The 21,066-nt window shown below is 57.3% G+C and overlaps 4 protein-coding genes across 4 annotated transcripts; 2 read left to right on the plus strand and 2 right to left on the minus strand.

The window, feature by feature from the left end:
- Positions 1-2,355: 2,355 nt before the first annotated feature.
- Positions 2,356-2,927, minus strand: VOLCADRAFT_99575 (uncharacterized protein; the record flags this gene model as incomplete). The annotated part of the gene is made up of 3 exons (XM_002958288.1): positions 2,356-2,547; positions 2,666-2,749; positions 2,784-2,927. The coding sequence occupies 3 exons, from the start codon at positions 2,925-2,927 to the stop codon at positions 2,356-2,358; spliced, it is 420 nt and encodes a 139-aa protein (XP_002958334.1).
- A 941-nt stretch (positions 2,928-3,868) lies between these two features.
- On the plus strand, positions 3,869-8,608 carry VOLCADRAFT_69322 (uncharacterized protein; the record flags this gene model as incomplete). Its single annotated transcript, XM_002958263.1, has 10 exons — positions 3,869-3,913; positions 4,227-4,384; positions 4,727-4,815; positions 5,795-5,932; positions 6,088-6,185; positions 6,306-6,518; positions 7,246-7,325; positions 7,559-7,677; positions 8,078-8,190; positions 8,396-8,608. The coding sequence occupies 10 exons, from the start codon at positions 3,869-3,871 to the stop codon at positions 8,606-8,608; spliced, it is 1,266 nt and encodes a 421-aa protein (XP_002958309.1).
- Positions 8,609-9,030: 422 nt separating this feature from the next.
- On the minus strand, positions 9,031-11,520 carry VOLCADRAFT_84429 (uncharacterized protein; the record flags this gene model as incomplete). Its single annotated transcript, XM_002958289.1, has 5 exons — positions 9,031-10,339; positions 10,730-10,799; positions 11,010-11,096; positions 11,235-11,308; positions 11,376-11,520. 5 exons carry the CDS (start codon positions 11,518-11,520, stop codon positions 10,239-10,241), a joined length of 477 nt encoding a protein of 158 aa, XP_002958335.1. The 3' UTR covers positions 9,031-10,238.
- Positions 11,521-12,559: 1,039 nt separating this feature from the next.
- On the plus strand, positions 12,560-20,858 carry VOLCADRAFT_108086 (uncharacterized protein). Its single transcript, XM_002958264.1, has 10 exons — positions 12,560-13,493; positions 13,843-14,121; positions 14,287-14,625; positions 14,767-14,891; positions 15,292-15,420; positions 15,900-16,637; positions 18,335-18,785; positions 18,969-19,414; positions 19,545-19,904; positions 20,287-20,858. Exons 1-10 carry the CDS (start codon positions 12,926-12,928, stop codon positions 20,398-20,400), a joined length of 3,549 nt encoding a protein of 1,182 aa, XP_002958310.1. The 5' UTR covers positions 12,560-12,925; the 3' UTR covers positions 20,401-20,858.
- Positions 20,859-21,066: the final 208 nt, after the last annotated feature.

The raw sequence follows: 21,066 nt of genomic DNA on the forward strand, positions 1-21,066 counted from the left end.
GGGCCCTAGGGTAATTTGTACGCAGTGAAGGGGGCGTGCAGCGCATGGCAACACTGTAAATTATACTTTGGGTGCTTATCTTTTGATTTTTTTGACAATCAAAGCCAACCACTCGCGTGCGCGAGTCTGAGATGGCGGTCAAGGCGGCTAACCTGCGGCCATCCAGTGAACGGGCAATCTGTGGCTCTGTGGCTATGCATCCGAGACGAAGGCAATACAGAGCCACGTGATCCTTTGCCTGTGTATGATTACATCCAGGCCGTGGTTGTTGACTACGTGTGTTCTGTTATTCATACCATCCGCAGTGCATGCTCATCATGCAACATCATCTTCCATCTTTGCCGTTCGCCTCATCCAGTGACCCGAAGCGCCCTCATCCGCACTAGGTGTGTGGCTGCTGAGTACCCACTGCGTGTATAAGTACACGCGGGGGAAGGCAGGCTTATATGTGTGAGGGAAATGAGGGAGCCGCGAAGTCGGGTAAGGGGGGTAGTGATACATGTAATAAGTTGTGCGTGTAGATGTATACGCGTGCCTGTATGGTGTCTGTATGATGTGGTAATGGCAGGAGATAATCCCACACCGGACTGGTGGTTTGACTCTGATGATAGTGGACTGGAAGGTGATGCAACCCTCGATTTATTAATTGACAGCACAAACAATATGCTGATGCTTGTCTACACGTTTGCTTGTTGCTAGCGCGTGGTGCTGCACTTGGGACGGATTTGCTCCTTTTGACATGGAGAAGTGCGTAATGGAGCTTGGAAATGGATGGCATGGATATATTGCATCACCTCGTAGTGGCTGGCGCTGAGTTGCTGACCGACGATGTCCAGAGTTGGGGCTTCAAGTGTGGGCTGAAGTGATCGGGCAGTGGGGTGGGCGAAAATCGGGGTATGGGGAGGAAAGAAGCCGGGTAAAAGGGGCCGAAGCGATTGCGGGCGCCGCAGAATGGTCTGACGTTGCGGCTAAGAACACAGATACGTCATAGGCATTGCCATGCATTCTTTCAAACAGATGGCAGTACAGCAGTGAATAATGAACGGGCCTGGGGCTAGCAGCGGAGTTCCCGCCTGACGCCGATGTGCTCTACTAGCGAACGTGACATTTCAAGGCATTGGGGCAAACAGGGATTGGAGCGTAGCACCTGGCCGTGCGGGAGAGACGGGTGGCACCAAACCAGGAAGGTTTTCCTCTGCATAACATGGGGCTTTGCTAATGGAGTGAAGAGTTCTGGAGCTTTATGGCTTAACGAATAACATTTAACCTTTCGCGGAAATCCTGACGCGGCACATCGGCACAGCTGGGGTGGGGGGGCGAAATAGTGTTAGCGGCATGCGCACAGCAATACCGTCTAAAGGCAGGTTGGAAAGGAGATCACTGCCTTTGTTTAGATATAATCAATTGTGCATGGTTCCGTTCAAAAACTGTCGCCCACCTACCGCCCTTGCCTGCTTCCACCGACCGTTGCGGCGGATCGGGCGCCGACAGCAAAGACGGTTGCACACAAGTGCGTACGCGCGGAAATTTGAGCGTCGCCACCAAGGGACTCGTTTGAGGTCCCGCCCGGTACAGATATCCAGGGGTTCGAAACCAGTTTCCCCCGTTCGGAGATCAATAGCGGGAGAGAGGAACGCCTGCGCATTTACACCAGCGCAAGAGGGCCCCTCCCTTGCATCTCTCATCTAGCAGACGCTGGGGTAGAAGGGGACGACATGACACGAGAGTACACGTAACCGCATAGGGCTTCCCCGAAACACCTATTACGGGGTGCCGTACGAACATGGCTCTCTGGACCACCTGAGTGCGCCATGCCAACAGATTAGTGATGGCATTGGTAAACCACTCCATTGAGAGAATTGCATCATTTGTTTCTCTTTCCTGTTATAAGCAAGCACGTTTCCGACGCAGCTGTCGGAGGTGACTTCAACAGCTAACAAAGGAACGAAGCAATCTTAGGAGGCGCAAAAATCTACAGGTAAGTATGGATGACGCTTACGTGAATGCTGCCCTCAGGTAGTCTAGGGATCTTAACCTTCCAACTTGGCAGATGTCTTTGCATAGTGCCTTAGTCGGATTTTTTGCATGTGACCTTTAAATAATGGTATCGCTGCGGTCCGGTGTAAGATGACCGTTTCATCCCATCGCTGGTCATGGTATGCCAAAGTGTCTAGACTTTCTCGGTACAGCTGGGCCTGTCTGTTTGCAATACGTATACGTGTTGCAACAAGCAAATGTAGTGCATCCTTGCTACGTGGTCATATAGCGTGTGTAGTCGAACACACGCTATCCGCATGGTGTATCGGGGTCAGACACCACTTTTGGCAACGGGTACCGCCTTTTACCCCGAATAACTTAAATGGTATCAGCTTTCTGGTTCCCCCTCCCGCGCCCCATGGGCCTCTCGGGACGAATGATGAGACGTGACAGGTACTGCTTAACACCGTCCTGCCCATCCGGCGAGTAGGTCCTACCAGGCTCAGGGCTAGGGAAGCTCACGTAGGAAGGAGCATGGGACGGCAGCGGCGGGGAAGCCCAGGGGTGGGCCTGGAAGGGTTGGCGCAGGCAGGGTGTTGGGTTGGGTTGACCAGGTGCAGCTTTGCTCGGAGCTCGTGACTGTGCTTCACGGTTCAGAGCTTCCGAAGCCGAGGCGCACCCCGCGCACCCTGTCAACATCCGCTGGCACCTCTGATCCAGCAGCGTCTGCTTCTGGATCTACCCCTTCCCGCTCCTTGTCCCCTTGCTTCCGCTGCGGCGTCGCAGTCGGTTGCTGCAGCACCCACCCGGCGTGGGCCATCCCGAGCTGCCTGGTCCTTATCCACGAGCCGTGTTGTAGTGGCTGGCTCGTCCAGCTGCGTAGGCTGGTCGGCCTGCAGAAGCAAACTATCATGCCTGACGTCCCGAGGCAGGGAAGAAACTCTAGTCATCGACTCGGTGTGCCCGTCCGTTTGATTGCGGTCGATTCCCCGGGAAGGGACCGGGACCCGGGTCTGTAAATTTGAACATTGCCAGTCGCATACAGGTGGTTGAGAAGCACAGAACGGACTGAGCAGTGGTCACTTATATGCCCACGGAGTTTGTAAGACGTGGGCGGGGAGGACGGAATCCATACCAGGTGCAAAACTTCACAGCCCGCCGGCATCCTCCTTGAGTAGCCTGCTGCTCTGGTTCGGCTCTCCCACATCAGCCCTAGCCATGATGCACATGCTTCAACCCCATCCATTGACGGCGGTGAAGCAAAAGGTGGTCCAGGCTGGGGCCACAACCCTTATCCAACAAAACACACTATTTTCCCATCACCATCAACCATTCAATCATCCCTCCGATCTCAATGGCAGGTTTGCTCTTCAAACTGTGGCTGCGGACTAGCTAGAGCTGGTGTGAGATCAGCAAGCTGGAGCGGCAGTGACGGTGGCCTGTGGCGCGCGAGGCTTAAGTAAACTCGCGCGTGTTTCCTTGGTGTAGCATCCCCAGTGAAGCCGCGGCAAAGGAACCGGAACCGGCACCACCCTCTGGAGGGGTCCAATAATCGGACACTGAGGAAGGTTTCCTAGTAACTCTCCACTTCTGTGGCAATCGCATTAGCGAGGAACAGCAGTCTGCTGAGGCATTTGGTCCATATCTTCCCTTGGGCGTATCCACCTGCAGAAGTGTCCTGACGTGCCGCCCTAGACGCAACCAGATCTTGATTGGCGGTGCTGCTTGGCGACTATTCCTGTGGCTCCTTTCAGGAAACGCGTGCAGCAGGCCCACCATCTGCGCCAGAGGCGATTGACCCACGGGTCGTTTGCAGTCCGTGCTTGACGCACGTCCGGCAGAACACAGGGCAGGAGAAGCAGTAATAATACGAAAAAAAGGCTATCGCAGGATGCTGCTGCGCTTGCGGTCCAGGGATGGGCTTGAGAGGATAGAGGTGAGGGAGGGTGTTGCTGGTTGGTTTGGCAGGGAAGGAAGGAAGAAGGGGACCTTGGACCCACAAGGCAAAACCCTCCAGCGCCCCGGGGGCCCCTCCTGCGACGAGCCTTGACGCGTGACTCGTCACGGGGTTGACTGCGATTCCATGGTCGTTGGCATCTTCATCTATTTCGCTACTTGCCCAAATATAGTACCACTCGCATGCGTATCACTCGCTCGTACTTGTTGCAATCTACCGGCGCGGGTGGCGTTGAATTGGTTCTCACCGATCGCCTCCCCCATTGGGGCCCCACCGCAATCCGTGTGGGTAGGTGGATGACGGCGCCAACCTATCCGCGCTAAAGGCCGCTATCAATGCCAAGCTGGCCATCCCCCTGGACGATATGTTGCTGTCTAAGCAGCCGGGGCTCCTCACCAGCAAGGAGCCGTACAGCTTCAGAGATCTAGCCATCAACGACGCATCCCTTAGGTGGGTCCACGACGAATATAGTCCAATCTTATTTGGGTAAAACAAGTATGTAATGCCTTTTGTGGGTCATGGGTTAACTTGGCCACTGGAGGCTTGGAGCCTAGCCATATAAGATAGCGTAGCGTGACCCATGTGCAGCTGCGGCACCCACGTACGTTGTGTTCCATGGGCCGCCCTCCCGGCATCGTGCTGACGTTCTCAACCTTCTGCTCGTTATAATCTTTTCGTAAATTGAGTACGGTACACGTCTCCAGCCCCAGCTCCGGCGCCAACTCCTCCAAGTCTGCAGTTTTTCCCCGGCGTCTCCGTCCTCCACCGCGCCGTCCCCCAACCGCACTGCAGGTCCCAAGGTGTCTCGCACGGCGATATGGTGTACCTGTTGTACAGCTTCGAACGCCAGGTGGAGCCGGCGGTCCGGCCAGCAGGTCGGTGTACGGGTGGTTTCGAGGCTGGAGGGTCCCCAAGGAAGTATATCAGCGTGCGTGGGGAAGTAGTGCACAATCAAAAGGGAGGGCATTTGGGAATAACGACGGCCTCCTACGCCTGGGTGTGAGAGGTGTGCGCTGTATCTTTGTGCGTGCGGGGTTGTGTGTGTGGAGGGGGCGAGAGAGGGGCAATGGTCTTAAGACAGTTAAACCGCCCTGCGGTTTCTGCCTGTCGCATCACACACCATTAGCTTTCGTTGGCAGTGTTCGCAGAGTGAGTGGGCGTGAGCATACCCTGCGGCGCTTTTGTCGCGCATAGATTGGCCTGTATACTGCGCCTACACGACGGTTGTTTCGACCTGTTGAGGTGTACCCTCTGCGGAACACCTGGTTGCGGTGCTGCCCACTGCAATGCCTGAACATCCTGCGGTGCTGCCCACTGCAATGCCTGAACATCCTGCGGTGCTGCCCACTGCAATGCCTGAACATCCTGCGGTGCTGCCCACTGCAATGCCTGAACATCCTGCGGTGCTGCCCACTGCAATGCCTGAACATCCTGCGGTGCTGCCCACTGCAATGCCTGAACATCCTGCGGTGCTGCCCACTGCAATGCCCGAACATCCTGGGGTGCTGCCCACTGCAATGCCCGAACATCCTGCGGTGCTGCCCACTGCAATGCCCGAACATCCTGCGGTGCTGCCCACTGCAATGCCCGAACATCCTGCGGTGCTGCCCACTGCAATGCCCGAACATCCTGCGGTGCTGCCCACTGCAATGCCTGAACATCCTGCGGTGCTGCCCACTGCAATGCCTGAACATCCTGCGGTGCTGCCCACTGCAATGCCTGAACATCCTGCGGTGCTGCCCACTGCAATGCCATCGCCAACCCCTTTTCAAGTTTTTCAACCCCTGTTTGGATGTCTTATCGGACCCTGTTGCGCATCTCGTGGTGTTGGGGTCGTTGGTGTGTTTGTCGGAACCTCAGCCAAGCCTTTTGGAGTTCATATGACGCTGAATGACGTGATGGCCAAGGTAATCAAGATTGAGCGGCAGGAGAAGCCTCTTGTCTCAGCGATAAGCTTTGACCGGAATGCCGCCAACGTATTCCAGTCGTACCTGCAAGGTGGGTGGTACGGAGTGGAAGCCCCTTGATGCCCCCGAGTGTAGCTCCAGCCCGTGAAGCTTGCCCGGCGCCGCCGCAGCGGCGATGCAGGTGCTGCAACGCGGCACCGCTGCTGCTGTTACTGACTGACCCAGTCCTGGTTGCTGCCGCTGTAGGCGCGTTCAACTTTTCAATCAAGCGTGGGGGCCTCTTGTACGGCAACGTGGACGATGATAAAACAGTAAAGGTGGACTTCATTTACGAACCACCACAGGTACCACAAAACCCGTTTAGATGTCGCCCACGTCCTTCGCAACCAGCCCACGTCTATCGCCATGTTCCTATATCCCAACACCAACCCGCACGGCTCCAACCGTTTCCCACGATCCCCTAGGAGGGCTCCTCCGACAAGCTGCAGCTCCAGCGGCATACCCCTGAGGAGCAGCAGGTGGACCTGCTGGCTCAGTTGCTGGGCTACCGCAAGGTGGGCTTCATATTCTGCCAGAGCGTCAAGGCACAGAAGGCGGCGGCGGAGAGCGACTACATCATCAACACGGATGAGCTGATCATGATGGCGGCAATGCAGGTGAGGGAAGGAAGGGGGGAGGTATTGTTAGGAGGGAAGGCTGCGTTGGAGGGTGAATTGCAGAGCAGGGAAGGAAGGGGGGGAGAAACACAGAAAAGGTGGTGTGCAAAAAGGGAAAGTAGGCCCGACTGGGACTGCCGACCGCCGATGGGTTTTTCCAGTTCCTCAGTTGGAGACGGGAATTGCATTGCACTGAAGAAGGTCAGGGGATTTGTATTGGCCTCGGGATTTGGGCCGCCGTGAGGCCTTGCCGTCTCCGTCCCGCGGGATTGCAGCGCCAGCTAGGCAGTGGAGAACGAGGTGGTGTAGTCTCGCGATTGCAGGGCTGCCTCCCTTTCGTCCACTATGCGCTATACACTGCCGCGCCGCTCGGCCACCCCGCGGGCACCGCTGGGCGCAGTGGCCATAACCATTATGTGGTGTGGCGTGGCGTTCTGTTTTCGGTGTTCCGGTTTCGGAGCTCTTTTCAAATTCTCTCCCCCTTCCCGCCTGGCTATAAATTGATAGAGTGGTGGGCGGGAACCTCGCGACGCAAATAGGGGCCGCAGAGAATTGCATTTCATGATTGCGGCGTGATGATCCAAGATCCAAGAATCCGCCCTGGGATCCGATGTCAAGGGAGGGCGGCGCACGCCCATTACGGGGTCGATGCTCGATGCTCTAGCTCGGCACACATTTTGCAATTCGGCTGAACCTGCACTTTACTTATTTATTTTTCGCTACACCGTCGCAGGACGAAATTGGCGAGCATTGCACCACAGCGCTTGTCACCTTGGTGGAGGAGCCGGAGACCGGCCCGCAGGTTCATTTCGAGGCGTTCCAATGCAGGTGAGGCGTTCAGAGCGGAAGCTGTTAGTGAAGGGCCCTGCTGGGGCAGCACATCTCGCTGCGTTTGCCAGTGGGACTCGGGAGGAGCGATAGAGGCGCTGGCGTTATGGAACTCGGGAAAGTGACCATAGTAGAAAGCTATCTTGGACGTCGAGTCTACTTCGCTCCTGGCTTTCTCTCGCCCTTCATCTCGTTCATATGCATGTTCCACCCTCACCCACTCCTTTCCACAGCGATTTGGCGGTCCGGCTGGTTCGCGAGGGCTGGGTGGTGGCCCGGGACCCTGTGGATGGAGTCTCCCGAATGGTTAACCCCAAGGAGCCCGAATTGAAGCAGCCAGTCATGCTTAACAGTAAGAAGTGCGCTCAAGGCCCAACGGGACGGAGGAGATGGGCGCAGCAGTCGAAGCCACATGGTGGCAGGGACACCGTTCCTAAGTTTGCGCACAGTTTGCTCGGTTGCCTGCCTTTCTCGTGTTGTGGGTCGGGCACCTTCCCTTTCACCTCCCATCCTTTTCTTCTCCCCGTCGCTTCTTATCCTTATCCTTATCCTAACCCTCATTCCTTTTTCGCAGAAGTCTGTCTTCAATGTATTCGATGTTTTATGGTCTTGAAACTCATCTTGCGCGTATGTACATTGAGTTCCCTGATGTAATACTCTCCACGGTTGCTTCCTACCGGGGCTTGCCGTCCGTGTCCTCTGTGGACTGGCCTATTCGTCGCTCATCGCGCTGGCCCCCCCTTCCCCTTCAGACCGGGATACCGACGAGGTGGACAACGATTGGTTCTTGTGCCCGGTGAGCATCCGGGATCACGACGGCCGTCTCACAACTTCGTTCCCCGTGGAAAACCGACTCACGCCACAGGTACGGCCACCGGGGTTGATAGCGTAAGATGGGCCTTCACGACAGGTCAGTGCCGCAGGGGGCCCCGTACGGCGGCAGGCTGTGCATTGGGTGTTTTTTTTTCCAATTTGGCCTGCCAAGACGGAGGTCAACCGAAACAATGCCCCGCTCCCTTCTCTACGTTTTCATCTCTCCGTTACACGGACTCTTCCCTTCCCTGGTGCAGGGTAGGACCGAGCTTCGGGAGCACCTCAAGCGCATGTCCTCGCGGCCCTACGTGGAGCGCCTCTCGGACTTCCACCTGCTGTTGTGGCTGGCCAAGCAACCCAACCTGGACCCCAATGATATGGCACTACTGTGCGAGGCGGTGCGGGAGCACAGACCCGTGCTGGAGGGGTACCGAGTCATCATCGACTCCATCGCAGGCATCTCACAGTGAAGCAGGGTTAGGGCGGGGAATGGGTAGCTGCCATGGGACAGGGCGGAAAGCAGGGGCGGGGTGTCGTGGGGAGAAGTGGGGGCTAACGGGTCCAGCGTGGGGTGGGGGAGCGAGTGCTTAGCGACTCATAACGGAACTCCGGGATGTGCAGGTGCTTATTGACTTCGCGTCCATCCCAGATGAGGCGGAGCTTGCCTTTCTGCTCTACGACGCCCAAGGGACAGGTCATGAAAGGGCGGGCTTGCTTGTGTGTGGGGTGGTGGGAAGTGCTGCCTAAAAGTTTTAGGGAAAAGGGATGGATTTTGAGAGGTGTTTTTGTATTCGGCGTGGTGTAACGCGTTACGAGTGTGAGGGTTGTCACGGAGGACGCCGGAGCAGGCGGGATGTTTTGGGACAATCCACACTTCGGCTTAGGATATTCTGGAATGTTGCATGTTGGCGAAAAAACTCCCTTGCAGCTGTCGTGGAGGCGGCCTGTACGGTGACACACGTGTGGAATCTGCAGGGGTTGGTGATTTGCATCCTCGCTTCGGTTGATACGCCGCGTACATTCTGTATATTGGCTCATTTGAGTTGTAGGAACAGGTCCTGTTGCACGGCGCAGCCCCACACACTTGGGGCTCTTGTTGCGTTCGGGTTACAAGAGATTAGTTCCTCCCACTGCAACAAGAGATTTGTTGTCCGTTTCATGGTGGCTAGGTACATGAAGGTGTATCTTACCTGTGGTGAGTTCCCCTGACAGAAGTTAGGAAAATTAGCTCACTGAAGCTCGCGCTGGCCGTCGGGCACATGTTCAGGATTTCAGTTATCAACACTCCATATGAACCCCATGATGTACGTTCAACAGGTAGGCCTGTATGGTATCTATTGTTTGGTGGCACAACATGCATCCGTCTATACGTGCGAATGATGCGACTTTCCATTCCATAGCATTTTTGCAGGCGATGCAGTGTATGCAGGGTAACGAGAATTTTTGGTGACATGGAACGGGGCATGCTTAGAAAACCCATCCTTATACATGTGCAAACGAGCACTTATGAATTTCCACATTGACAACTACCTGACCATTCCCGGAGCGCGGCCCCGTTGCATCGGCCAGTAGCTGCAGCCCGTGGAAACGCTAGCCTCACACCTCGCTAGCCATACAACTAATACGAAGTCCTGACATTCTGTACAGTAAGTACGTGATCCGGCATGGTCCTAATTTCAAGACCACCACAGCCTACATTTACGAGCAGCGGACTGCTCAACCGCATCATCGACTCCAAACCGGACAGCTACGTACAATTTTAAAGGTCCCTTCTGGCGCCATTTCGCCAAGGTATCTAAAACTAAAATATCCACTACAGCCTACACATCCGAAGAACTCTGCTAATGCTAAAGAACCCGCATTCATTCCCGAAGGATACGTTTAACCCGGGCAAAACGCACTAGGGTGAAAACCGAAAAATCCTGCCTTCATACATGCTATCTGCATTGGCGTGGCCCAAACTCCACGAGCGTACGAGCACTGCTGAGCGCCGGGCACTTGCCGGCACGTGAACAGCCCGACGCAAACAAACACACTTTTGCAACAAGACTTCCTCCCGGCCAACCCTGCCCCACTCCAGATAAGCTTCCATGACACGCCTTAGCCCTGCGCGTAGCGCTTGGTCCACTCCGCGGCCGTGCGATCATGCGCATCTCGGTCAGTCAAATATTGCTGGGCAATGCTGCCAACCAAAGGGTCGTCTGCAGGGGAATCGGAATGGTGGGGTAAACAGCGCTGGCTGGATAGAAGGCGGACAAGGAAGCCGCTAGATTATATAGATCCATACCAAACCCAAATGTACGCTAACTGGTAAGGTTGTCACCGTTTCGACAGCACACGAGCACAACGGGGACGCTATGTACAAACGGAAGGGCTCGTCCTAAATTGCGCGGCGATAACAGCGAAGTAGCGGGCTGCTACCTAAAGGAAAAGCAGCCATGCTACACAAAACGACCTAGAAGCAAAAGCCCAATGGATAGAGGAGCAACCCTACGACAGTGTGCCCCAGCAGCAAGGCCAGCGCCAAGCAAGTGTCCATGCCCACAAAGAGCCCCGCCAATTACCCATGCAGTCATTGACGCCCGACTTACTCGGGTTGCAGTCCGTGAGGAGGGAGCAAACGGAGAGGAGCACCTTGGAAATTGTCAGCGCCGGGCTCCACTGCACAAGGCCAAGTTCAATTGCGCGTCAGGACTTTGTGTCTGCACAATGCTTGGCCATGCATCAACCCCCGCCTTTCCCCCTTAACGACGGTATAATCATAAACAAGACTCGGTTGTCATTTTTGTCACCGACGCCTACCAGCCCGGGCTGGACCGGAGGCCCACAGCTTCCCACCCATCCCACCCCCTTGATGAGTAGAGATATCACAGCACTTGCCTGGTCCTTAAGTATGTCCAAGCAAATTTGGCCCTGGCTATTAACATTGCAGTGGTAGATGCGCGTGCGGAAGACAATCTGCGGAAGTACCGGCAGCACGTACTTTACTTTCATGAAGTCACTCATACACATTTGGGCCTCTCAGCGATAAATTACGCACTAAGGAGGCGATGGACAGCCATGGCAACTTCAGGCTGTCGTCGACTAGCTCCGCACCTTTGGTGGCTTAAATGGATAATCATGTGGAAATGTAATATCGAGGAAGAATACGCCACCGGCATAGGGCGACCCTAGGAACAGGCGTCACGGTGTTAGTTCCGGTTGGTTCATAACCTAGCGCTTAGCTAGGGGACACACCTGATGGTCCAACAATGGTCGACACCCACTCATAAATATTGTCCCCTTTTGGACCAGCAGAACAGTTGCAAGGCGGGTCAAGGCTAATCTCGGCCAGCTCCTTCTGAATCCTCTTGGCCGAGGAGGAGTGTTGGGACCCCTTCATTTTTTCCAATCCAGCAATACGGACAAAGTAGCAAACACAGGAGCCCTAAACCAAGGACAGCATAGGATTTCATGCTGCGCATTTTCAAATCAGTACGGCTTGGCCGCGTCCGTATTGGGACGGCTGTCTCACATCCGCCTGAGGTTTACGCGTCAAAACTTGCTACAGGAGATTACCAGGGCTGCGCTTATCAGTGATCATAGTATTTTCTTAATAAGAACGTGACCTTATCATATCTGTGCTCGGTGCAACGACCCGTTTAGGCGTTTAATTTTGCCAGTAGTCTTCGGCAAGGCCTCATTAAATTACTATTTAAACTACTAGTTGGGAGAAAGCAGTAAAATTTCCTGTCTACGCCAGTTCGCAAACCCCAACTTGGTTGCGCTCCTAAGCACCACGTCTTCACCACATGACCACGACACGGCTTCGCGCTTCAGCTGCGGCTTCAGCAGGAGCAGCTCAGGCCATGGCTGATGAGCAGGAGTTTCCACTTGGTCGGCGAACGTCTTCGCGTGTCGCCAGCGCAAGCAACCGGCATGCAAGTACTAAGGCCGCACCGCCTGCAACGAAAGGCAAGGGCACAGGTGCCAAGGAGCTTGGTGAAATCTCTGTAACAGCAGTGCCAAAGGGCAGTAAGCGCGTAAATCCGCAACCGGACCCCAAGGACGAGGAAGCCGCAAAACGGCCGCGTGGTCGACCTCGCAAAACCGCAGCACCCGTTGAACCCGTGCCGCAGAAGAGCTCTGAGCAAGGGCTCGAGCCTACCAATATACAGGATATTGTTAAGCCAGGACCCCAGAATGAGAAGGCAGCGGTGCGGCCGCGGGGTCGGCCACGCAAATCAGGAGCAGCAGCCGAGCCCATGCTACAGAAGGGCCCCGATCAAGATCTTGGGGCTCCCAAGGATCAACGGGACCCGCAGTCGGAAGCTGGGGTGGATCAGGCAGTGGCGCGCCCAAGGGGACGACCACGGAAATCCGCAGCAGCGGCCGAGCTCGTGCCAGAGAAGGTCAACGGGCCCCCTGTTCCCTTACAACAGCCTGCCCCAGTGCTCGATGCCTTCAAGTCCCAGCCCGAGCCTGAGCCTCCCTTGAAGCGCACTCGGCGAAGCGGCCGCTTCGCCAAAGCCGGGGTTGCATCAGCAGTGGATGCCTTGGGTCCATCCAGTCACGCCGACGATGGTTCGGCGTTTGCAGCAGCAGCTGCTGCCGTTGAAGCGCCCACTGTGGCGGCGACAATAACCGGCAAGCGTACCTCACCAACTGCACCTGCAAGCTCCCCAGTGCCGGTGGATCTTCCGCCGACAACGACAGGAGCAGCAGCAGCGCCCGCACCGGCGGTTGTACCAAACCCTTCTGTCATCCTTTCGGACCAGCTGCAGCCGCATCCGGGCAGCGTAGAATCGATGCCAGCAACGGCGCCTGCGGCAGCACCAGCCGCACCGGTTGTACCACTGGGTCCCCAGCCTCAGCAGCCTTCGATCTGCAGCTCGCCACAAAAGCGGATGCCAAGCCCCGTGAATGCGCCTGTAGCAACCGTAGACACAGCGCCGGCTGCTGCTGCCATGGCAGCTGGGTCCCCCAGAGCTGCCCCCTCGCCGCGGCCTGCACCTGGCAGTCCCAAAGCCGCAGCAACAGCAACCGTTCCGGTCGCCGCGGTGGAAGCCGTCCGGCCAAATGGGTCGCTCAGTGACGCTGAGTTTACCCAGATTCGCCGCCTGCTGATGCCGGGGGCGCTTGCCAGCACCTTGGCAAGCTGTGCCGCGGCTGCAAGCGCAGCAACGACTAATAATGGCACGGCTGCCGCCACCTCTGCTGCAACAGCAGCCGACACGTGCAGTGGTGAGGCCGCCGGCAGCGCTCCCAGTGTTGAGCCAGCGGGACGTACCGGGCAGTTCAAGGAGCTGTGCAGCCTGGTTTCCGAGTGCTGCAGCTCGGGCCGTGGTACTGCGGTGTACATCAGCGGCCTTCCTGGTGAGTACGGTGGGAAGATGTGGCATTGGGGGTTCCACGTAACTGACCGCCAGTACTGTTTCCTGTTATGGGTAGGAAGGAACTGAACCCTGATCCATTAGGTGCGATCTTGGACAAGGCTCTGGGAAGGAACTCGAATACTGTCTATGTGTAGAGGGGTTTTGGTATATGTAAGCATAACAAATCAACGCAGAGCGGCTGCAACGCGGCATGGGCCTGGGGGAAACAGAATGCCGTTGCGAAGCATTTGGGATCCAACGAGCCTGAGCGGTGCAATGCCTCCACGTCCTAATCCTCCTTACATTCCCATGCGGTGTACTGCGTGCACCATGACTCGCTTGACCTCCAGGTACAGGCAAGACGTACACCGTATCACGCCTCTTGTCAAGTTTGCCCATGATCGCCGCCTCGTGCGGTGGCGGGGTGGGGAGAGCATCCTTTTGCTGCGCCACCATCAACTGCATGACGTTAGACGACCCAGCCCAGCTCTACGGCAGGCTACAGAACGAGCTTCTACGAGCCGCAACGGCAGCTGACTCGGGTACGGCGTTTTGTTTCCTACAGCATAATGCTTGCTTTGTATGTGTTGACGCAGGAACGGTGTTGCAGCACACCTTTGAGCTTTGCCGTGAGTCACATTGAGCATGGGAAGCACCTGTGACCCGGCAAGCGCACGTAGACCTGCGTCCTTGCATAATTGGCATCTCCCGAACTTGAGTGAGCGTAACCTGAAGCCAACAGACTGATGTCACTTAACTCACCCAATGGCCGATGTCTCCTGTACCCATAACAGGCAAGAGTTGCACGCAGAACGACATCCCGGACGTTCCCACACCCACCGACGCGACAGCCGCACACGAAAGCCTCGTGGCCACGCTCTCCAAGCTTTCGCTTGTGCACTCCACAATGGTTTCTGGTGCTGCTGGCAAGGGGGTCAGGGGCGCCGCTAAGGGCAGTCGCGCCAAGAGTGCCAAGCGCGGGCGCAACGGGGCCGAGGACGCCGCTGGGCACGAGGACGAGGCGCCGATGCGCCGCGTGTTCGTGGTGGTGCTGGATGAGGTGGACCGACTGTTGCGGCGACGGGATGGCGGGGAAGAGCTGGTGCGGCTGTTCCAACTGCCTACGACCCCGGGTAAGCTCTACCTGCGAGCAGCTTTTGGTTTTTGCACTTGTATTGCATGGCATTTCGCTTTCATCTGCACCGCGTCCTTTCCCGCCTCTGTCCCACTCCATGATCTCTCGATGTTTTCCATTCGCCTCCGCAAACCCCCAGGGCTGTCGTTGGTGCTTCTGTCCGTGGCCAACAGTCTTGACCTCACGGAGCGCATGATGCCGTTGTTGAGGGTTCGGGGCATGGCGCCCAGGCACCTGGTCTTCACGGCATACAGCAGGCCCCAGGTTGGTCAGTTGGCTGCCTGTCCGGGGGGTTTAGGGTATTTCAGGGTGGTATAACGGAAGAGACGATTCGAGGGGTGTAGGGACAGGACACGGATGCTCTGGCATGGGCTATGGCAGAGTCGAACAGTTGAAAGGACACGGATACGAGTGGTAGGAGATGGGAGCCGGGTCCTGGCGCACGGGCCCGTCTCGAGTCATAGCCTTGGGCGGCCATTTGGGTGGTGGGAGCGTGCCTTTTTGCTTTTTGCCTGTCTGCCGGATTATTTTGCTGCAGCATGCCGTTGCCGCGATCCTCCTGAAGCCGTATCCTTTCACTGCGTCGGCACAGTCAGATGCCAGGATGTGTATATATATGACTATGCTCCGTTAAGCTCACATTTCACGTCCTTGGCTTTTCCAGGTTCTGGCCATTCTGTCCGCGCAGCTGAGCGCCCACCCGCGGGGGCGTCGCTGCTTCGATGATGCGGCGCTGGATATGGTTGCAAAGAGTATAAGCAGCAGCAGTGGGGACCTTCGTCAGGCGTTGAAGGTGCGTGTGAAAGTGTGCAGGTTGCCGCACAGCCCGCAGTAGAAAGGCCGAGGCTGGATCAAGGTTGGCCAGCCAGTTCGCTAGTTCCGGACAGCAGGTTTCACGCCGTGATTTCACGAGTGGATCACTTGGATCACTTGGCGAGGGTTTAGGAGAGTAGTGAAGGTTGGCTTGGCGGTTTTTAATGCTTGCACGTGTTATCGATATGTTCTCCCCAGATACGTTCTCCCGCGAATCGTGCATGGCCGCAATAGTAACAACAGGTCGCCAGCGGATCCGGCAGTCGTTCTTCCTCGTTCTTCCTCGTTCTTCGTTCCTCGTTCTTCCTCGTTCTTCGTTCCTCGTTCTTCCTCGTTCTTCCTCGTTCTTCGTTCTTCCTTGAAACGATCGCCGCGGCTTTGCCGATCGCCTGATTTTGACTCAGTTCTGTGATGCTTGAACTCTCTCACACACCCCCATGGCCACACTCCCCTTTCCAGGCCTGCCGTACCGCCCTGGATGTGTTGATGGAGCACAATCGCGCCAACCCGGCCACCGCCCGCGCATCCGTGGGCATCCGGGAGGTGCACGCTGCGCTGCAGCGGATGTCCAGCCAGGGCAACGGCCAGCCAGCAGTCGTGGCCAAGATTAAGGGCCTCCCACCGCAGCAGCAGCTGGCTCTGCTCGCACTCGCCACCGCTGTGGGCACCAAGGCGGCAGCAGCTGGCGGTGAGGGGGGTGGAGCTATGTTTCAGCCCGGTAGCGCTCTCTTCACCGGCTCCAGGCCTAAATTCGCCGACGCAGTGGCGTTTCGGGAAATCGGCAACCAGGAAGGACCGCTGCCAGCGGCGAGCAGCAACCCGGGTGCTTGCTTTGACGGTCCGACGCCGAGCAAGCCCGGCCGGCCCGGTGCCGCCGCCGCTGCCACACCGTCCGTTAGCCGCGTGCGTGGCGTAATGGGCCCGGGGGGCGCCGCTGCCTTGACACCAAGCAGCTGTGCCCGCGGCCCGCCGCCATCACGGACGCCTGCGAGCATTCTGGCGGGGGACGCGGGCCTGGCGTTAGGCCTGGCGGAGGTGTATACACAGTACGGTGCGCTGTGTCGGCAGCTGGACATTCCGGCTATGTCGGAATCGGCATTCCGTACGGACGCCCTGGTGGGGCTGGACTGCGACGGGCTGCTGCGTGTTACGGAGGGCCGCACCCCCGCGGCGACACGGCTGAGCCTGCGGGTCATGGTCCGTGATGTGAAGGCTGCATTAGCAGATAACGTCATGTTTAAGCGGCTTATGGGCGCCAAAGCGCCTCCGCCAGCGGCGGCCGCAGTTGCAGCCCCGGGCGTCGTAGTAGCTTAGGATGAGAAGTGGGTGGATGGGGTGGGTGCGTGTGCATGTGCGTGTTGGGAGATGGGGGGAAGTTGTGATGAGTTGGCCTGAGTGGTTGTTGCGGATAGGCTCATGAAGATTGGAGGATGGCTGCGAGGGTTGCTGCTGGTGAGGGAGGCGAACTGGATCAGCACGTACACGGAGAATCAAGCGTGAGCAGCATGGACTTGTCACACGGCCAGACGGTCACAGGGCGACTGCGAGGTAGGGCGACTGCGGGCTGTCTGGGCTCAAGCGCGGTGGAGTGCGAGCTGGGGCCACAGCAACAGCAGGAAGAGAAGCTTGACAACTTATGACGCGGCCGTAGAGGCCGTATCCTAGCTAGGTCAAATGCCTTGGCAGCGGTACAGGACATTCGCTCGCCACACTTCGTACAGTGTGGTCGAGCTCAACTGCCATGCAGCTACCACGTTAACTAAAATACGTTCAATAATTCTGTATTTATTGTTTGGTCCTTTCAAAATACACGCGCTTTTTGGCCGTATAGGAGGACCTTGTGTAAGATGTCATAATCGGCTGAAAGGCGCAAAGTGTATTGGCCCCAAAAGCTTAGGTATAAGTGCATTGAGGCGATAACTTTTAGTTATTTTATGTGCAGCGCCACATAAGTTAAGGTCGCTGGAAAACGGCTTGGCTGGCGCACCGGGCACTGTTTTCCAAAGGTGGGCGTGGGGCCTTGGTGAGAATTCTTTTATGGTGATGCGCATTTTCCAAATCCGACCGCGTTCGGCAGTTTTGCGTGCCGAATTGGATACTTAACAAGAAATGACGCGTAATGTCTTGTGGAATTGGTGTTTGCATTGCCAGATTACGCATGGTTTCACTTCTCCGGAGGCTTTGGTTGTATGCGGTGCACGGCTTCAAACGCGAACAGCTCATCGGGAGTGCTATGTAGCAATTCCGCAACAGACAGGTTATTCAGCAGTCAGAATGCAAGGAATGGTCATGAGGAGGAGCTCGCACCGAACAGCGCTGACGGAGGGTGTTCATGCGATGGACGGCACGCACCCGGGTGCAGCCCTCCCAATACCGGAATTAATTGCCCTGCACATGCAAGACTGATCATAGTGGCATGCAGCTGCCGTGGTAATCACCTAAGTTTCCAACAGACTCCCCGCCAGCAACACATGGAAAGGCCTGAAGCATCAGGACGTCCAGTCGCACCTTCAATCAAACTACCCCATCTGCCACGGCCGCCGGACCGGATGCCGCTCGGCGACGGGTCCCACTCCTCGAACGAAGCAACACGCCTTGACGTTCACTCCCATCCCCGTCCGCGTCCAAGCTGGCGTCGCCTTCTGGCCATCCTCGCGCTGCTCCTCACACCCTTCCTGGCCTCCGCTTCCGAAAAGCGCACCTCTCCTTCCTCCGACCTCTACTCCTCCACCACCAGTTCCCCGGCCTCCACCATCTCCATCACAGGCACACAGCTACGGCTCGAACTCGACCTGCGCCAGCTCCATCAGGCAGTTGCAAGCACTGGCTTTGTCGGCGACCCAAGCACCACCACAAGCCCCTTCCTCTCCTCCTCCGCCTCCACCACTTCTCAGTCCGCTGGCGACGCCATCCCGCTTCCCTCCTACGAGCTCCCTGGCACGCCCGCCGAACTGACTGCCTGCATTAACACCCACCAGCCCGACATCAAAGGTACCACCTGGACCGACGCTATGCGAGACCAGCCCACGTATTTCAAGGTGGTGGGCATGTGGTGGTCGCGCAAGCGCGCCGACGTGCCAGTGACCATCACCACGCAGCTGTCCTGGAACCGCAAATGGCAGCTAAAGGCTATGTGCCGGTCCTGGGCGGGTCCAATCGCGGCGGTGATGCACATGCCAGTGCTGTTGCCGCGCCTGACTCGCAGCCGTGACGCCGCGCTGGGCGATGTATCCAATGCCACGCTGCAGCGCGCAGTGAACACGGTGGCGGCCTTCCATGCGCGACTAGACGCTTCTCAGCCCTGCAAGCTGGACCTCATGCTCCTGGCGGAGCCGTACCGGGAAGGTTAGTGCGCGCTGGCTCGACCGACCTGGAGGACTTAAGAGAAGACCGTGAGGGGGAAGGTCCCCGCGAGAAGGGCGGCAGAGCGCTGTGTGGTGTGTTATGATGGAGTTACACGCACCAGCAGAAGCCATGTCCATAGCGCCCGCCACATATATGACCCCGCCCGATGTCACCTACCTGCAGGCAAGTCTCTTGTGCTGTACCCGGTTAACACGCTGCGCAACTATGCGCGGCTCATGGCCCGCACCCCTATCATCGGCCTCGTGGATGTCGACCTCATCGTGTCCAGCAGCCTCCGCTCAGAGCTGCTGAACGCCACCGCCGCGGCGACGTACGTGACGGAGGCCACTACGGCCGCAGCGGCGGCTGCTGCCGGCGAAGCCGCGCCGCTCTTTGCCACGGGGGATTCCCGTCTGGACGGCGTGCCTGCGGCGCTCGCGACGCAGCTGAATCTTTCGTTGGCGACGATCGGGCTGGAAGGGAGGCACGGCCGCAGGCAGCGCGCGGCGTGGATTCTGCCGGCGTTTGAGACTCGCAGCGGATCGGTGACCCTGCAAGTGGAGCGAGCAGAGAAGCTCGCAGCGGCGGGGAACAAGAGTAGACTGCTGCCGTATTTCCAGCACGGAAAGGTAGCCTGCGGATGTGGCGCGGCAGTGGATGTGTACGGGTGTGTGCGGGCCGTGCTGCACCCTAGATCCCACCCCCCACCACCCTCGATTCAGATATCTCCCTGTTCCTGCTGTTGCCGTCGTCCCCCAGGTCCTCCGCTTCGATTGGGGTTCTACGGGACATAAGAATACGGACTACAGCAAATGGTTTAATACGACAGAGCCGTACGTCGTGGAGTGGTCTGGTCGGTATGAACCATGGGTCGTCGTCGACCGATTGAGCTCGTCATGGGCAGACGCGCGCTTCCGCGGATACGGCAAGAACAAAATAATACATATCCGTACACTGGCGTACGAAGGGTATGAGCTCCGTGTGCATCCTTTTGCCTTCCTCATCCACCGACCGCATCTGGAGAGCAGCTCTGCGTTTGCACACGCGCGTGGTGCGCTGAACGGCAAGAAGTCCAAGGCGTCGTCCATGTACGGCCACAACGTTAATTTGTACAAATCGGTACGTCGCTGCGGCGGCGGAAGTCCCACCGCCTTTCCATGCTGGCAGTGCTGGCCAGGCAGTGTGGTCCAGGAGTGGCCATGATGACCTGTGACGATACAAACAGAAGTTTGGTCCGGTTCCGTCTTTCTCCCCCTTCCTTGACTGTCAATGGTTTGATGGCCATTATGTGTTTCTGCTGTTGCGGCTCGCATCCGGTCCCCAACCTCGGGAGTTTTTCCCTTGTGACTGATACACACTGCACTGCTATCTACCCCCCACCCAACCCGTAACTGAATTCGGACCGGGCCCGATCTCTGACATGTTTAATCTTACGGGGCTCCGGAACCACCTCCTCCCTGGCGTGTCCCACACCCACCGTTGCCCGCATGCGCACGGCCAGATCGAGGTGTCCATGGCGTACGGCAACTACACGCCCGTTGTAGACCCGGCCACGGCAGCGTGTCGCGCAACTCTCAGCTGGTGGCGACGACAAGCTAGCGGGGGCGTGCGGTGACAGCATTAGCTGTATCAGAGGAGGAGGAGGAGGAGGAGGAAGCAGAAGAAGAAGCCGCAGCAAGGTCTACGAGCTGTGGACGAAGGGTAAAACGTGGAACGGGTTGAGAACCGCCGAAGATGTGCACTGGTTCGAGCTGGGTTGAGAGTTAGGAGTTCAAGGTGGAGTGTTGAAAGTAGTGAACTCTGACAGGACTTGTTGGAAAGAAAGACGAGCGCAAAGACGAGCGTGCATGTGCGCGCGTGTGTGTGTGTGTGTGTGTGTCATTGACGGCAAATTATCCGCGCCATGTGTGTCATGATGTGTGAATTGCGTGTGCTGAGCATCTAGGTGAACGTGTCGGCGTGTAGGTGAATAAGGCGCGCATCTGTGTCACCTTTTAGAAACGGTGTACAGAAACTGCTGCTGGGTTACCGTTACCTTCACCGGGGTTCTGCGGATCCAGGCGAGCTCCAGGGAGGGAGTACAGAGAGTCGGTGACGGCAGCAGCAGCAGGAGCACAGCAGGGGCTACGTAGGAGGAGCGGGCGCAGGGGGGTTATGTAGCGCAGGAGAGCTCTGCGCTCAGCTTTTTTGAGTGAGGGAAGGCACTTGTTGAAGTGCCCGGAAGGAAATGCTGGATGGTGGAACGATGGCATGATGGCAGTTCGGAATAATAATTGCAGGA

Source organism: Volvox carteri (genome assembly GCF_000143455.1).
Source record: "Volvox carteri f. nagariensis unplaced genomic scaffold VOLCAscaffold_90, whole genome shotgun sequence".
In the NCBI taxonomy this organism is placed as follows: domain Eukaryota; kingdom Viridiplantae; phylum Chlorophyta; class Chlorophyceae; order Chlamydomonadales; family Volvocaceae; genus Volvox; species Volvox carteri.

Excerpts from the sequence above, each read along its gene's own strand:
- VOLCADRAFT_108086 (XM_002958264.1), top strand. The coding sequence starts at position 12,926 with ATGCCAGCAACGGCGCCTGCGGCAGCACCAGCCGCACCGGTTGTACCA. Across the intron at positions 14,626-14,766 it reads CCAACTGCCTACGACCCCGG|GGCTGTCGTTGGTGCTTCTG; the intron begins GTAAGCTCTACC and ends GCAAACCCCCAG. Across the intron at positions 14,892-15,291 it reads CGGCATACAGCAGGCCCCAG|GTTCTGGCCATTCTGTCCGC; the intron begins GTTGGTCAGTTG and ends TGGCTTTTCCAG.